Source organism: Sus scrofa, chromosome 2 (genome assembly GCF_054392235.1).
Source record: "Sus scrofa isolate SSC_HxYL_T2T_F1_AM1 chromosome 2, Sscrofa_HxYL_maternal_Yorkshire_Landrace_v2.0, whole genome shotgun sequence".
Taxonomy (NCBI): Eukaryota; Metazoa; Chordata; class Mammalia; order Artiodactyla; family Suidae; genus Sus; species Sus scrofa.
Window position 1 is genome coordinate 137437155 of NC_139384.1, and position 17628 is coordinate 137454782.

Below are 17628 nucleotides of genomic sequence, written 5' to 3' on the forward strand. Positions count from 1 at the left end.
GAGCTGGTTCTTTGAAAGGGTAAACAATATTGGCAAACCTCTGACCAGGCTCATCAAGAAGAGAGAATCCAAATAAACAAAATAAGAAATGAGAAAGGAGAACTCTCAATAGGTACTGCAGCAACTCAAAAAAACCATGAGAATACTATGAACAATTATATGCCAACAAATTTGACAACCCAGAAGAAACAGACAACTTTCTAGACATACAGGCCACCAAAACTGAATCAAGAAGAAAAAGATCAATTGAACAGACCCATCACTGGAACTAAATTTGAATATGTAATAAAAACACTTCCTACAAACAAAAGTCTAGGCCCAGATGGCCTCACTAATTCTTCCAAACATACAAAGAAGTTATACCTATCCTCCTTAAACTCTTCAAAAGACTGAAGAAGGAACAATTCCAAAGACATTCTATGAAGCCACCATCATCTTAATACAAAAAACAAAGACACTACCAAAAAAGAAAATTACAGTCCAGTATCTTTGATGACTATAGAAGCAAAAAAACTCAACAAAATTTTAGCAAATCAAATCCACCAACACATAAGAAAGATCATACACCACGACCAAGTGGGATTAATCCCAAGTTCACAAGGATGGTTCAACATAGGTAAATCAATTAGTGTAATACACCACATTAACAAAAGAAAAGTCAAAAACTACATGATCATCTCAGTAGACAAAGAAAAAGCATCTGACAAAATTCAACATCTATTTATGATTAAAAAAAAACAAAAACCTCTTAGCAAAGTGGGTATAGAGCAAACATACCCCAACATAATAAAAGCCATTTATGACAAACCCATAGCCAATATATACTCAATGAAAAAAAAGCTGAAAGCCTTCCCACTAAAATCTGGAACAAGATAAGGATGCCCACTCTCACCACTTTTTCTCAATATACTATTGGCAATCTTAGCCACAACAATTGGATTAAAAAAAGAAGTTATCCAAATTGGAAGAGAAGAGGTAAAACTGTCACTATATGGAGATGACATGATACTATATATAGAAAATCCTAAGGACTCCACACAAAAACTACTCGATCTGATCAAAGGATTCAGCAAAATAGCAGGAAACAAAGTTAACATTCAGAAATAAGTTAGCACTGCTGTATACTAACAATAAAGTATTAGAACATGAAAATAAAAAACAATACTTTTCAAAATCACACCAAAAAAAAAAAAAAAAAAAAAAAAGGAGTAAACCTACCAAGGAGATTAAAGACTTGTACACTGAGAACTACAAAACATTAATCAAGGAAATTAAAGAGGACTCAAAGAAATAGAAAGGTATCCCATGCTCCTGGATTAGAAGAAATAATATTGTTAAAATGGCCACACTACCCAAAGCAAACCACAGATTTAATGTGATCCCTATCAAATTACTCATAACATTTTTCATAGAACTGGAATCCAAAAATTTATACGGAACCATAAAAGACCCAAAACTGCCAAAGCAGTTCTGACGGAAAAGAAAAAAAAGCAGGAAGCATAATTCTCTCAGACTTCAGACTATATTATAAAGCTATAGCAATCAAGACAGAGTGGTGCTGGTACAAAAACAGACATATGGATCAATGACATAGAATAGAAAGTCCAGAAATAAACCCAGACACCTAAGGCCAATTAATCTTCAACAAAGGAGGCAAGAATATAAAATAGGAAAAAGTATCTTCAGCAAGTGGTTCTGACAAAACTGAACAGATGCATGTAAATCAGTGAAACTAAAACAACCCTCTCACCATGCGCAAAAACAAACTTAAAATGGCTCTAAGACTTAAACCAAAGATATGACTCCATAAAACTCCTAGAAGAGAACACAGGTATAAGATTCTCTGACATAAACCGTACAACAAATGTTTTCTTAGATCAGTCTCTCAAGGTGATAGAAATAAAAACAAAAATTAACAAATTGGACCTAATCAAACTTCCAAGCTTTTGCACAACAAAGGAAACCATGAAGAAAAATGAAAAAACAGCCCACGGAATGGGAGAGAATAGTAGCAAATGTGGCAACCAACAAGGGCTTAATCTCCAAAATATACAAACAACTCATACAACTCAACAACAACAACAACAACAAAAAACCAAATGAAAAATGGGCAGAAGACCTAAATAGGCATTCTTCCAAAGAAGACATACAGATGGCCAAAAAACACATGAAAAGATGTTCAAAATCACTAATTATTAGAGAAATGCAAATTAAAACTACAATGAGGTACCACCACATTCAGGTCAGAATGGCCATCATTAATGTTTACAAATAACAAATGCTGGAGAAGGTGTTAAGAAAAGGGAACCCTCCTACTCTATTGGTGGGAATGTAAATTGGTACAACCACTATGGAAAACAGCATGGTAGTTCCTCAGAAAACTAAATAGAGAACTACCATATGATCCAGCTATCTAACTCCTGGGCATCTATCCAGACAAAACTATAATTCAAAAATATACAGGCACTGCTATGTTCTTAGCAGTGCTATTCACAATAGCCGAGACATGGAAACAACTTGAAAGTCTACTGACTGGTAAATGGATTAAGATGTGGTACATATATATAATGGAATACTACTCAGCCATAAAAAGAACAAAGTAAATGCCATTTGCAGCAATGTGAATGCAACTAAAGATTATCATGCTAAGTGAAGTAACTCAGAAAGAGAAAAATAAATACCATATGATATCACTTATGTGTGGAAACTAAAATATGGCACAAATGAACCTATCTACAAAACAGAAACAGATCATGGACAAGGGGGAGGGCCAGGAAGAGGGATGGACTGAGACTCTGGGGTTAGTAGATGCAAACGCTTACATTTAGAATGGATAAGCAATGAGGTCCTACTATATATAGCACAGGGAACTATATCCAATCTCCTGGGATAAATCATAATGGAAAGGAATACTTAAAAAAATAATGTTTATAAGTTTAGGTTACTTTGCTGCACAAAAGAAATTAAGCACACTCTAAATCAACTATACTTTAAATAAATAATAGACCCAGAATAGCAAACTCAATATTGAAGAACAACGAAGTCAAAGAATGATACTACTCAACTTCAAGACTTACTATAAAGCTACAGTAATGAAGACAGTGTGATGTTGGTGAAAGAGACACAAAGATCAATGACGCAGAATAGAGAGCCCAGAAATAGACTCACATAAATATAGTCAATTGATCTTTGACAAAGGAGCAAAGGCAATACAATGGCACAAAGATAGCCTTTTCAACAAACAGTACTGGAACAACTTAAAATTTCTACAAAAATGAACTCAAAATGGATCATAAACCTAAGTGTAAACCACTAACCTATTGACTCCTAAAAGACAATTCAGGAGAAACGTAAGTGACCTTGAGTATGGTAATGACTTATTAGAAACAACACTGCAGGCACAATCCATGGAACAATGATGGGCTGGACATCATTAAAATTTTACAACTTCTGCTCTACTAAAGACAATGTCAAGAGAACGAGAAGACAAGTCACAGACTTGAAAAAAAATTGTCGCAAAATATACAAAAACTCCTAAAAATGCAATAAAACAAAAACAAACAACAAAGTAAAAATTAGGCAAAAGACCTAAACAGATACCTCACCTAAGAAAATATACAGATGGCAAGTAAATGCATCACGAGAGATGTTGGTACTATTTATCACAAGAGAATTGCAAATTAAAACAACTATTAGAATGGCCAAAATCCCAAACACTGACAACAAATGCTGACAAGGATGTGGAGCAAAAACAACTCACACATTACCGGTGGGAATACAAAATGGTACCTCTACTCTGGAAGACCAGTTTGGTGGTTTTTACAAAATTAAATATACTCTTCCCATATACCCTTACAGTTGGGCAATTTCTTAAAAACTAAGCATGCTTTTACCGTATGATCCAGTAATCACACTCCTTGGCATTCACCCAAATGAACTGAAAACTTAGGTCCACACAGAAGCCTGTACAGGGATGTTAGCTTTATTCCTAACTGCCAAAACTTGGAAGCAATCAAGATATCCTTCAGTAGCTAAGTGGATAAACAACAGTCCATCCAAACAATGGATTGTTATTCAGCTCTACAAAGAAATAACCTACCAAGCCACAAAAAGATATGGAAGAAACTTAAAGGCATATTACTAAGTCAAAGAAGCCAATGTGAAAAGGGTACATACTTCAAGATTCCAAAGGTACAACATTCTGGAAAAAACTATGCCAAGAGTAAAAGAGCAGCAGCTGCCAGGGGTTAGGTAGAAGGGAGGAATGAACGAGCAGAACACAGAGCATCTTTAAGGCAGCAAAACTATCTGCAGGATACTGCAATCGTGGCTATGTGTCACAGCATGTGTCAAAACCTACAGAATGTACCACACCAAGGACAAACCCTACTATAAACTATGGACATTGGGTGACAGTGATGTGTCCATGTGGGCTTATCAATTTTAATAAATGTACTGCTCTGGGGGAGATGTTGATTGTATTGGGGGGCTGTGGGGAGGGTGACACTCAGTACTTCCCACTCAATGAACCTAGGTTTTACAATGAACCTAAAAATGCTCTAAAAAATCAAGTTTATTAATTTAAAAAGAAAGGGAAAAAAAATGAAGATTCTGTTGAACTACAGCTGAGTTGATAGAGTCCAGCATAACCATTTTTGGCTTTCCTGCACTCACACTAGGAACATTTTCCTAAACTTTTATACACAATATAAATTTCTGCTTTGTTTTGTTATATGTCAAAGACCAATCTTTCCCTATTTCGAATTTTTGTAAACAAGAGCTAAGAGTAGCAAGTGTTCATGTGTAACAATATCAGACTCCTGTCTGATGCTCTAGAGTAAAAGCAGTGTACGCTCCTGCATCTATCTCCCTGAAATATCTCCTCCCTGCCCTTTCCAAGGTCCTAGTCCACAGATTTAACTTCTCAGAGAATGTCCTTTGAAACAATGTACAAACCTTTTCCATCTCGAGGAGGAGCTCCCTTTGCTTTAAAAGTATCCACGGGTGCCTTTGTATCTGTTTCCAAAGCAATGCTTATCTGTATCTCAGACTTGAACTTGGTGTATTTATTACTCAGCAACTGGTACCATTTTGGTGCCTAGAGAGTAACAACAGAACACAGCAAAACATCTTAATAGGAAATAAGCAGTAGTGGGAAATGTTGTATACAATTCTAAATATATTTCCTGTAGTTTCTCAGTACTTCCCCCACCCCACTTTTTTTTTTTTTTTTTTTTTTTTTTAGAGCTACACCCACGGCATATGCTAGGGGTCAAATCCAAGCTGTAGCTGCTGGCCTACGCCACAGTCACAGCCATGCCAGATACGAGCCATGTCTGTGACTTACACCACAGCTCACAGCAGTGCTGGATCCTCAACTCACTGAACAAGGCCAGGGATTGAACCTGCATCCTCGAGGATACTAGTTGGATTTGCTACCACTGAGCCACAACGGGAACTCCTTCTTCCTCTTTTCCAGTATTTTTTTCCCCATGTTTTCCTCAAAAGAAATTAATCCTTTTTAATCCTGCTTAGGAAACTAACTGAATTTCCTCTTGAAAAAACTAAGTACAAGTTTGGATTGTTTTCCTTCCTTCTATTCCTGTGCTTCAACAGGTAATAATTTATTACAGAGGAGGAAATACATGTATTTCTTTCTATCTTCACTCTTATAGCTCCAATCTCACTTCATCCCTTATAGAAATAACAAACAAAAAGACTATCAATTTTCCACTTTCCTAATTCCTGATTTTTCACTTTTTATTATACCTTTTCTGCCTCCTATATTTCTGTTCTGTTAATATCAAATCAGGAGAGGAAAAGCAAAGTGTTAATAATAACACTAACAAAATACTAAAGTAAAGGTCTAATGGTAGAGTTCTGGGTTATGAAACATGCACGTGACTGATACTGAACTAGAAAGGTTTGCCCACAGAATGAAGTATCCTAAACCACCTGAATATCCACCCTCTGCCCAAACCCCAGGGTAATCTCATGAATTCTAACGCCCAGATCAGCCTGCTAAATCTCATGGCCCAGGACCACATGCACCGATAGTGCAGAGGCACAATTTCAATACCTATAACCAACATCCTTACTCCGACCACTGTAATACAGAGGCACTGGAAGTAACTGTTGTTTATACTGATCAAAACCCAAAACTGTCTTCTCATGTTCAACCTAAGTTTATAAGTAAAATTGGATTAACTAGGCCATACATATTTTTTAAAAATTCACAACTAAGTTTGGGTTTTTTTGTTTTGGGGGTTTTTGTTTGTTTGTTTTGTTTTTTGGCCATACCCACAGCATATGGACGTTCCCAGGCCAGGGATCAAAACCAAGGTGCAGCTGCGATGTACACCACAGTTGCAGCAATGCCACATCCTTAACCCACAGTGCTAGGCGGGGATCAAACCCACACCTCAGCAGCAACCAAAGCCACTGGAGAGACACCAGATCCTTAACTTGCTGTGCCACATTAGGAACTCCAAACAACCAAGTTTTTTTAAAGGCAAAAATTCATAGTATAATTTGTTCCTGTATTTCTTAGAATAGACATTTTCTCATTGTAAGCATAAGCCTGAAAAAAGAGACTTTAAACCTACTCACAGAATTTATGCTAATTTCTGTTACTAACTCAGAAAACTAAATCTGTTTTTCTGTTTGTGTTTATTTACAGAGAAATCAATTTATTTTGAAATTCAAATATTTACTATCCAACTTCAAATATTTCTGTTGGCAACTGGAAGAGATAACGGGGACAATATTTGATTTTCTGAAAACTGAAAAAAAAAAAAAAAAAACCTGAAACATTTCTCCTTAACTTTGATTATCCATATAACAACAAACTACCCTAAAGGACTAGACAGGGGGAAAGGAATACCAAGAGCAGTTAGAGGCATGATCTCCAGCCAGATATCCTCCTCCTAAGAGGATTTACCTTCTCTTTAAGCAAAGTGACTGCGGACTATCCAAGGGTCTAAGACTGAAAAAGGATAGCCTTTCTCAGGACTTAAGGGCAGAGAAACAATGAGTGCCCAAAGATGGAAGAGAAATGAGTCCTCTTTTATATCATCTTAAAATTTCAGTTTCTTTTGATTAACTCCAAATTTGGGCCAGGCCGCCTGGCTCATGAGCAAACAGAGACAGACTATGGTCAAACAGCAAGTTCAGTTCCAGTGCACCACAATAAAGTGACTACTGCAATAAAGTGAGTCACACAAATTTTCTGGCTTCCCAGTGCATACAAAAGCTATGATTACGCTATACTGTAGTCTATTTAGAGTGTGCAGTAGCATTATGACTAAAAAACAATGTACATACATTAAAAAATATGTTATTGTTAAAAATGCTAACCATCGTCTGAGCCTTCAGTGAGTCATGATCTTTCTACTATAGTAACATCACTGACCACAGACCACCATAACAAATAATAGTAACAAAAAATGTTGAAACACTGCAAGAATTATCAAACCCTAACCCTTAATCCTAACCTTCTTTTGGTGGCAATACTGCTGACATAACCTAGGTGTGTTTCAGTAAGTACCTTTACTCTGCTTACTGCACAAGGAAGCACAGAGCAGAAAGCGGGGGAGCCAATTAAAAGGCTACTGTGACAGCCAAGGTAAGAAACGACGGCTTAGGCTAAGAAAGCTGCAGCAATGCAACTGCAGAAGAGCAGATGCATCAGGAGGGAAAACCACCCGGAAAGGGGGGCTATGGAGGCCAGAAAAGGGAAGTGCTGAGGAAGACCTCTCTATTTCTAGCTCACCTAACTGGAAAGAGAGTGGCGACCGTCCACTGCGGCAAGGACTCTAAAAGAGGAGCATCTCTGAAAGAAAAGCGCAGGAGCTGAACATGCCCAGCTCGAGGTAATAGCAACTTGCACACAGATCTGAACTCTGAGAAGTCTCTCTGAGAAAGATAGTTCCAGGTCAAAGGAAGGACCAAACAGGCAGGATTTTCTAAATCAAATTCCTAAGAACGAAGAACGACCACACCGGCTCATGCCCATAATCTATCAGGTCCAATACTTCATGTCCTTCCCATCAATCTGTTACCTACGGAAAAGGACCAACTGTTTAACATAATCAGTAAAAAAACATCAAAAGGTCAGTACCTGTTTGGTTTCTTGAGCAGTTCTTAAGTCTAAAACAATGTAACCTATCGTTTCCTTGGCTGAAGATAAAGGATCCAGGGCAAAACACTGGAGTTTGATAGGAGTACGCTGTAACCTGTAACATAACAATTTATGTGATAAATAAAATCACTTCTGCTTAATACTGAACTTTGTATTAGCTTTGAAAAAGCTGCCTACTACTCGCAAGACAATTATAATTTTGTTGGATAACCTCTATCCGTTCTACATCTGAAAAACTCTTCAAATGGCATGAACTGTTAATTACCTTTACTCACCTATACCACAACTAAGTAATACATGAAACATGTCAAAAAGTTTAGTCTCCCTCACCTAAAAAGCTATCATCTAGGTCAATGTTTCTCAAGCTTCTGTAACATAGAATTCTTTCAAAGTAAAAAGCTACCTAGTCACTTGTGATGGAACATGATGGAAGATGTGACGAAAAAGAATGTGTATGACTAGGTGCGTGTGCGTGACTAGGTCACTTTGCTGTACAGGAGAAAACTGACAGAACACCATGAACCAACTATAATGGAAAAGATTAAAAAAAATCATTAAAAAAATTTTTAAATGACTAAAAAAACTAAGTTAAAAAATAATAATAAAGTAAAAAGTTCCCATAAATCCTCAAGGCTGATGTTAAATTATTTTTCTTAGACTGTCACAAACACACATAAAACTTCAAATGCACGTATGTATATAGTTTTGGTTCTTTCTGTTGCTAAAAAAAATGAAATAAACTTAAGAATTAAATGCCATAATAGCATAAACTATTAAAATTAACAATAGCTCAGTGTAATACATGCTAAGGTAACGTAAGCATGAACTGGACTGGTGTAACATGGCTTCTCCTGAGTCTAGAACTCTTATACTGGCTCATACAGTAAGAGGATTAGATTTTGCCACCACTATTATCTAATAGAATGACTATGAAACCTGCATTTGGCACAAAATCATCATGTATCTGTGTTATTTTCTCAGCCTACAAAATATAGAGTGGTATCGCTAAGCACTAACACCACTGTACACACAACCACAGATGCAGGCACTAATATCTCATACCAAGACTCTGAGCAAATATTCCAGAAGGCAGAAATACAACACAAAATTCTGATATCCTTTAAGAACTTAATTCACTTTCAGATAAATCCATGGATTAATCTGGCAACCCAAGAAAATAAATTTACCCTTGCTTTCATTTTTTGACTCTGTACTTTGATTTTAGTACTAAGAGAGAGCAAATATTGAAATGATTCTATGTTACCCAGAGAAAACATATTTTTAACCCTTTTTCTAATAAAACTATCAGTGTTCTTCCCCGCTTCTGATCATCAGAGTTTATAAAATAATAAAAAGCTATAACTTTAAGTATGTTTTATACACCAATGAAGTCTAAAACCAGCTGTAAAATTAATTAGAAAGAATCTCTTACATAATTACCACATACCTATCTCTATATATCCTTGGCAATCCAGGTAAAATATACAATAAATGAATTAACAGAAATTACAATGAATTCCAACCCACATTTAACAATGGGTAGGTATCATTATGACACTTCTAGAATATCTACTCTCTCAGACATTAGCAAAAAAAAAAAAAAAGAAAAGAAAAACAAAAGAAAAAAAAGGCAAGCTAAGTGTAGTGGTTAAAGCTTAGCTCTGTCGTTGAACTGGCTGCTGGCCTCTATCCCTATCCAGCTGACTGACTTAGCACAAGTCACTTAGCCTCTTAGGCCTCAGTTTTCTCATTTGTAATATGGGGGAAATAATACCTACTTCATAGCATTGTTTGGATGCTTAAGCCAATTATTGTTGCAAAGTACTTTGAAAATTTTCTGGCACATTAAAAAAAAAAAAAAAACCCTCAACAAGTATTACCAACTAGAGATATATATTTATTGATTTATAACTGACCGAAAAAGAGCAGTACGAATTGAAAATCACAGTCACCTGTGCTGATGCAGTGCTTTCCTGTCTATTTCCCAGGCTAGCTCAGTAGCAAATTCTGGCTGGTCAGTGTGGTCCACAGGATCAGTAGCCAACTGTTCTCCATCAAACTTTGCTTCTACCACAAGCATATGTTTTGGACGTTTGGGGAAATGGCGACCTAGAAAAAAAAAGACTATACAGGTTAACGAGATGTGTACAAAAATCAAATGTGATCATTTCGTATATGTTTTAAAAACTGACAAATGGTGTAAGTGGCTGACATATATCCCATAAAATTATCTCACTAGCACATACTCACATATATATCCAAATTCATGATTAAGAAATATGAGTCAAGTTGAAAGCTTTAATTTACAGGAGTTCCCGTTGTGGCGCAGTGGTTAACGAATCTGACTAGGAACCATGAGGTGGCGGATTCAATCCCCGGCTTCGCTCAGTGGGTTAAGGACCCAGGCGTTGCTGTGAACTGTGGTGTAGGTCGCAGACGTGGTTCGGATCCTGTGTTGCTGTGGTGTAGACCTACAGCTGTAGCTCCAATTTGACCCCTAGGCTGGGAACCTCCATATGCCGCAGATGCCGCCCTAAAAACCAAAAAGAAAAAAAAAAAATCTTTAATTTACAAATCAGTGCTTCTCAAACAATAAGGTGCTCCGAGACCCTGGTAAAATGTAGATTCGGGCTCAGCAGGCCTGGGGTGGGCCTGAGAGTCTGCAAGACTCTTAAAGATCTCAGGAGATGTCACTGGTGTCCTCGGTTCACACTTTGAGCAGCAATGATCTCAGTAACATTTAGAATTAAACAATTAGGAGTTCCCGTCGTGGCGCAGTAGTTAACAAATCCGACTAGGAACCATGAGGTTGCAGGTTCCATCCCTGCCCTTGCTCAGTGGGTTAACGATCCGGCATTGCCATGAGCTGTGGTGTAGGTCACAGATGTGGCTTGGATCTAGCATTGCTGTGTCTCTGGCGTAGGCTGGCAGCTACAGCTCTGATTAGACCCCTAGCCTGGGAACCTCCATATGCTGGGGGAGCGGCCCAAGAAATGGCAAAAAGACAAAAAAATAAAAATAGAATTAAACAATTAAAAATGTAATCATACCAACTTGAGCTATTACTATACCAGTACTTAGTACAGAATAGCTAAGTCATCTGGAGGGTTGAGAAATAATGGAATTAGCACAAACAAATTTACCTGCATCTTAATTTTCCTGTTAAAGTAAGGATACTTTATAAATTAGTAAAAGAAAATAACCATTTATTCATACATCTTATTTTCAAGCACAATGTTGTTCATTATCAAGAAGGAAAATATTCTATCTACACATTACTGTTCATTTGCACTGCCTGACTCCATTCCTTTACTGTTTGCTGAAGACACATTCAGTGTCCGGTATTATGTCAGATAATGGGATGTAAAGGAATAAAACAGGGTGCTTGCTTGCCCTCAAGGAATTGAGACTCTAGTGGAAAGAGATAAAGTTAAAACACTGAAAACAGAACACTAAAGAACTAAGAAAGACGCACTAAGACTCTTAGAGCCAAGATGTTTATAGACCTAGTGAGGGAGTCTTCAGGGAAGGGAGTTTTAACCACTGTTAAGTAAATACATCTCTGCTGCTACTCACCCTGGTACAAGCTACTTAGGAAGGAATTAGGTGGGCCAAAGAGACCTTGATTGCAAACCTGTGAGTTTCAGCCTGACGTTCTCATCTGAAATGCCCTATGAGTCTTCCCACATCTGGCATGGCTCTCCCAATTAGCACTCAAAAGGCCTCTTTCAGGACCTTATTTTCAGCTGCTGTAAAAGATCACTAAGCTCCCCAAATGCATTTCATATATGTCCAAAAAAAAAAAAAAAAAAAAAAACTTGTTATTTTCAGATTAACCTAACTACAACCTCCAATAGGTTTGAAAACAGAAGACAGTGAAACAAACAGGTGTCTGCCTTGTCCGAAAGACAACGACTATCTTGAGAACAAACCTTGCCATTTTCATCCCTGGAATCCAATAAATAGGCCAACTTTTGCTCGTGGTAGAAAGCCAATCATTTTCTTTTGAATAAACGGCATTTCCAAAAGTGTATTCAAGAAACTGCAAGTAGCTCAATATAGCTGAAGGACTGGAAACATATGAGCACATGGCAGCGCAGATGAGGTTGAAAAGGGAGGCCACAGGTTTACCCTTATGAATGCCATTCTAAGAAGTATAGACTGGAGCTCCTGTCATGGCTCAGAGGATTCGGGTTGCATCCCTGGCCTTGCTCAGTACGTTAAGGATCCTTTGCTGCCGTGAGCTGTGGTGTTGCAGACTTGGCTCGGATCCCGAGTGACTGTGACTGTGGTGTAGGCCTGTGGCTGAAGCTCCAATTCGACCCCTAGCCCGGGGACCCCCATATGCCAAAGGTGCGGCCATAAATAGATGGAAAAAAAAAAAAAGTAGAGACCTTATCTCTTAGGACACTGAGGATTTTAAGAAAATGAGATTGGCACTTCAGAAGGATTATCCCCATATAATAAGGTGAACTGTGTTTACTGAGAAGAACACACTTATGAAACAGACCAGTGAAAAGATTACTACAGTATTTAGGTGGATAAAGACAGCTCTGCAGCACAGCACTCACAATGGAAACTTGTAGATGCTTCATATGAACTTTGAAATGAACTATTATTTTAAAAATAAAATCAATACTTGGTGACAGGCGCAAGTGGGAGATGGAGCAGGAACCCAGGAAGAAGATGACTCCCTGGTTCTTGGCTTGAGGCAACAGTGTGGTTATAACGAAGAGAAATACAAACACAAGAGGAGGAACAGTTTGGAGGGAGGACCGCACGCCAGTTTTAGACATGTTTGTAGCAACACCTAACTGACCTTCCCAACGCCAGGTTCTCCTCCCTGCACACTGCTATTAAACTAAACGTGCAAAAACTATTCTCCTACTTAAGAATGTATCCCGCCTCCCTATTTTTCAGAACATTAAATCTAAACACCACAGTTTTCAAGATCCTCCAAGGCCTATGCACCCTGTCTATACAAGCGTATTTCTTACCACAGTATTCCTAATAGCCTCCTTCCTCCGTTCTGGTCATCTTGCTGACCTCTTCACTGTGCTACCCACCCTGCTCACTCCCACAGTGGCCCGGGCTGTTGAATCACCTGGGATGACCTTCCTCTATCCTCGTTTACCTCAAGCTCAGGTATCACTCAAGGCACTTCAGCCATCATCCTCAGCCACCTCCAAAACTTCCATTTACAGCCTGGATCCTTGAGCTTTATTTAACTTATATCACATCCCAACATATTAGCTCCTGTGCATTACTTTGGTCTCCCCAAGGAGCCAGAACCCTACAACCTTGAAGGGACAGTGAGTGCCTTACATTTCTGTTATCTCAGAGCATGCAGCACGGTTCCAAGTTCAAAAGCTTTTTGTTCACTAAAGTAGAGTAGAATTTCAGGCCTATGTCTTTAAAAGTCAGCAACCTCACAGTTAAAACTGTCCCAACACTATGACTTCTGGTCAGTCTCCTGTTCCACAACTCGAAAATTAGGTTTCCAGTGTTTTCTTCCCTCTCAACCTCCCCCCACACCCATACTCCTAGGCCCTCCCCATACCTTTTTTTTGGGGGGGACACCACCATGACAATCCCCAGCCATTCCTCTATCTCACTACTCAAGATGACTCCTTCTTGTCCTGTTATTCATAACTCACCCTCAATTTACCTATCGACTCTCTCCATTTTGCTGCATCCTGCTCTCAACCTCACTGAATTAAAGCAAACAGAAGCAAGCCTTGCTTTACTACACCTTAAATGCCACCGGCTCTTCCTTTTGCCTGGAATGCCCTTCCTTCCTTTTTCCACTTGACGAATTCCTAATCATCTTTTAGGACCCGAATAAACTCCATCTCCTCTAGGAAACCTTTCCCAGCTTGCCCAGGCAAAAGAGACCATACCCACACCCTGATGCATTATTTGAATGATTTGTTGCTCTTCATGCTACACCTTTAGCTTTTAGAACCAGGACTGGTTTACAGGCTCAGCGCACTGCCTCACAGTCAGTGAGATGCCTAATAAACAAATGTCACTCCTTCGACAAATCAAACTTTAAGGCATGCAAGTGTAACAGACCCTCCTGACAACTGTCTTCTAAGGCCCCCATCGACTTGTAAAGAGAAACTTGTACTAGAGTGAAAGCAAAATTTTCACCAATGGTATTACCGGGAAGTCGCTGAACAGATCGTGCTTTCCAAGCACACTTTCAGCTCATAATATCAAAGTCACATACACGCTGCTTCTGATGCAAATCGTTTTGCCAAGATCCTCTGGGGTCTATGGCTAGTCACGCTATATATCACCGATCTCTAACAGCGCTCATATTCCCTTGAGGGATTTTTAAATCAATTGCCTAACGGACCTCACTACGTACAACTCTGAACAAGTCTCTGGGGGCCGCACAAGCCAGGGTTCCTAAGGTTAACAAAGCCTCGGCCCCGCACTACTCTGTTAAAATTCTGGAAGCAGCAGTTGCAAAAGCAGGTGCCGGGCCACTCACCTTCGAGGATGGACACGACGATGAGCAGTTGGTCGGACTTGGAGACCATGGTCGCGGTCGGCGGCCCACAGGCGGGGTCTGCTGGGAGGAAGAGGGGCCCGGGTGAGCTGCAGGTAGCCCGCCACCCACGGCAGGGCTCTGGGTGAGGCTTCCGTCGCCCGCCCGTGGCCCCAGACGCCCGGACCCAGCTCTGCGGCCCGCTTGTAGCGCGCCCGGCTTCCCGTCCCCAGGCTGACAGTCCACCCGCAACCGGGCCCCGACAGAAGACAAAAGCCACTCAGCAGCCGGCTGGGCCAGTCTGCAGGGAGAGGGGAGCCCGCCGCCTGAGCACCTTTTGCCGCCCGCGTAGCCGCTTTTCAAACGCCCGGGCAGCCGCCGCGGCCGCCACCGCGCCCCGCTTCCGCCTAGCAACCAGGCCCGCAGGCCCTGCGCGCAGGGGAGGCTGGAGGACAAAGGGTGATAGAGACCAGGGCAGTCGAAGATAGAACGCCCCTTAGCCGGCTTCCCTTCCTGGCCTTTTACGCTACGTTCCAGAGGTCTCGGGAGAAGACTAGCCATTACCTCACAGCGCCCCCTGCTAGCCGGATGGGGGAAAGCGGGCGATTTGGTGGAGAACAACTGCGCAGGCGCACTACTGCAGTAAACACTTCCTGAAGTTCCCCTGGGAGGAACGTGAATGCGCTGTATTCTCTGCTTTATGCCCTAAACAACCTGGAAATTGTATCAGTAGTCATTAAAGGAAAAACAAACAAACAAACAAAAACAACAATTAGGTCTGTTCAGGTCCCAAGTATCAACACTGCTTAGAAGTTAAGTTACAGAGCAATAATAATTTACATCTGAACTCTGAAATTGCTAAATTGTCCTCGCGCTGCAGCTCAAGTTTCCACGCCTTATAAACAAGTAGCGTCAATACGGTAATTACTGTAACGTTGGCAGTGACGTAAGCTCTCTGAGAATTTCCTGTGCTTTAGAAATTACCCTAAAACAAAAACATTGTCACGTGGGCAGTGAAATTAAAGGTATAGGGTTTTCTAACCCCGGACCACAAAGTAACTAATTAGCAAAATCAAGACCAGAAATTAAACAAGGCTGACAACCGACATTTTCCCTTTTCCACCCTTCTCCCCCTAAAACTTCAGGCATTATTTTAGAGAAGATTAAAAATCTTTTGGAGGTCACCTAGTTTGAAATTGGATCTTGGACGAGATAGGTGGGAGGGAAGAGGAAGAGAGTACAATTTCTCCTTCCCCACCTCCACCTCTGCTTTGTGCAGGGAGCTGGAGACCATACTAGATTACTTCTAAGACCCTTTCAGGGCATTCCCTGGTGGCCCAGCCGTTAAGGACGCAAGGCTGTGGCTGGGGGTTCAGTCCCAAGCCAGGGAACTTCATGCTGGGAGACCCAAAAAAAGAGGAGTTCACTCGCCTTGTGACTCAGTGGAAACTACCCCACCTAGTATCCACGAGAATGCGGGTTCCTTCCCTGGCCTGGCTCAGCGGGGTAAGCATCCAGCGTTGCTGTGACCTGTGGCATAGGCTGGCGACTACAGCTCCACTTGGACCCTAGCCTGAGAACTTCTATATGCTGTGCTGCCCTAAAAAGAAAAAAAAAAAAAGTGGAAGAATCTAAATCCTTTTCAGGACCCTTCAGAGGCCTCCCTGAGTGAAATAACACATTATGCCATATAAAATCAAAATAATGATCTACTTTGGGTTCATTGTTGAATGATACATTCTTTTGAGGAAAATATCAGACTCGAAAGTAGATAGAATAATGTAATGAACCTGTAGGTACCCACAACACAGCTCCAACAATTATCAGCTTAAAACCAATCATCTTCATCTGGTGCAGAGGAGCCATGATTTGAAGGAAATCCCTTATATATTGATTATTCTCTTTCAATATGTACCTCTAAAAAGAGAGACTTTTTTTAAACAATCTTAAAACGTCAGATACTTAACCACAAGTGAGCTATTGCATCTTAAAAGTTAACAGCAATTCCTTAATATAATTAAGTTGTCATGCTCAAATTTCCTTGATTGTCTAAAAATTTTTTTCAGTTAGTTTGTTCAAATCAGGACCCAAACAAGTTCCAGAATATAATGTATTTGGTTGATCTCTCTCTTGCCTCTTCTTCTCTAGAAGTACTAACTCCCACTTTTTTTTCTCTTGAAACTCTTCACTGAAAAAACTAGTCTTGTGTCCTACAGAGTTTACCACAGTCTAAATTTTGTTGATGCAATATCAGTGTTGTTATTTAATATATACTCCAATGAGCAGTCTAATATGTCTACATACTCAAAAAATAATAATGGGAGTTCCTATTGTGGTGCAGTGATTAATGAGTCCAACTAGGAACCATGAGGTTGCGGGTTCAATCCCTGTCCTTGCTCAGTGGGTTAAGGATCCGGCGTTGCCGTGAGCTGTGGTGTAGGTTGCAGACGCGGCTCGGATCCTGTGTTGCTGTGTCTCTGGTGTAGGCTGGCAGCTATAGCTCCGATTCGACCCCTAGCCTGGGAACCTCCATATGCTGCAGGAGTGGCCCAAGAAATGGCAAAAAGACAAATAATAATAATAATAATGGAGTTCCCTTCATGGCTCAGCAGAAATGAATCTGACTAGCATCCATGAGGACGCAGATTTGATCCCTGGCTTTGCTCAGTGGGTTAAGGATTCAGCGTTGCCATGAGCTGTGGTATAGGTTGCAGACATGGCTCAAATCCCAAGTTGCTGTGACTGTGGTGTAGGCCAGCAGCTGCAGCTCCAATTCGACCCCTAGTTTGGGAACCTCCATATGTCACAGGTGTAACTCTCAAAAGACCAAAAGAAAAAAAAATAAAAGCAAACAGAGTAACAACAAGCAAAAACAAGGTTACCAGGAGTGTAAAACACTACTTAACATTAAATGCTACACAAGGGAGGCCAAAGCACTAAGTATCTCCAGTGGAAAGAACACCCAGGAGATCAGAGTTTGGGACCTTCCTCT

The 17628-nt window shown here is 40.1% G+C and overlaps 1 protein-coding gene across 6 annotated transcripts in view; it reads right to left on the minus strand.

Annotated features, from left to right (window-relative positions):
* Positions 1–15052, minus strand: part of CEP120 (centrosomal protein 120) — an 89686-nt gene extending 74634 nt beyond the window's left edge. For 2 of the 6 annotated variants that reach the window (XM_005661594.4, XM_085014412.1), the window contains exons 1-5: positions 14971–15052; positions 14640–14717; positions 10093–10249; positions 8120–8234; positions 4957–5098 (exon numbers count right to left, since the gene is read on the minus strand). In XM_005661594.4, the coding sequence (XP_005661651.1) occupies positions 4957–5098; positions 8120–8234; positions 10093–10249; positions 14640–14688 (463 nt within the window). In that variant the 5' untranslated portion in view covers positions 14689–14717; positions 14971–15052. Of the gene's footprint in view, positions 1–4956; positions 5099–8119; positions 8235–10092; positions 10250–14639 lie in introns of all 6 variants that reach the window. The other 4 variants (XM_003123877.5, XM_085014414.1, XM_013995057.3 and 1 more) reach the window with 2 other exon arrangements.
* Positions 15053–17628: the final 2576 nt, after the last annotated feature.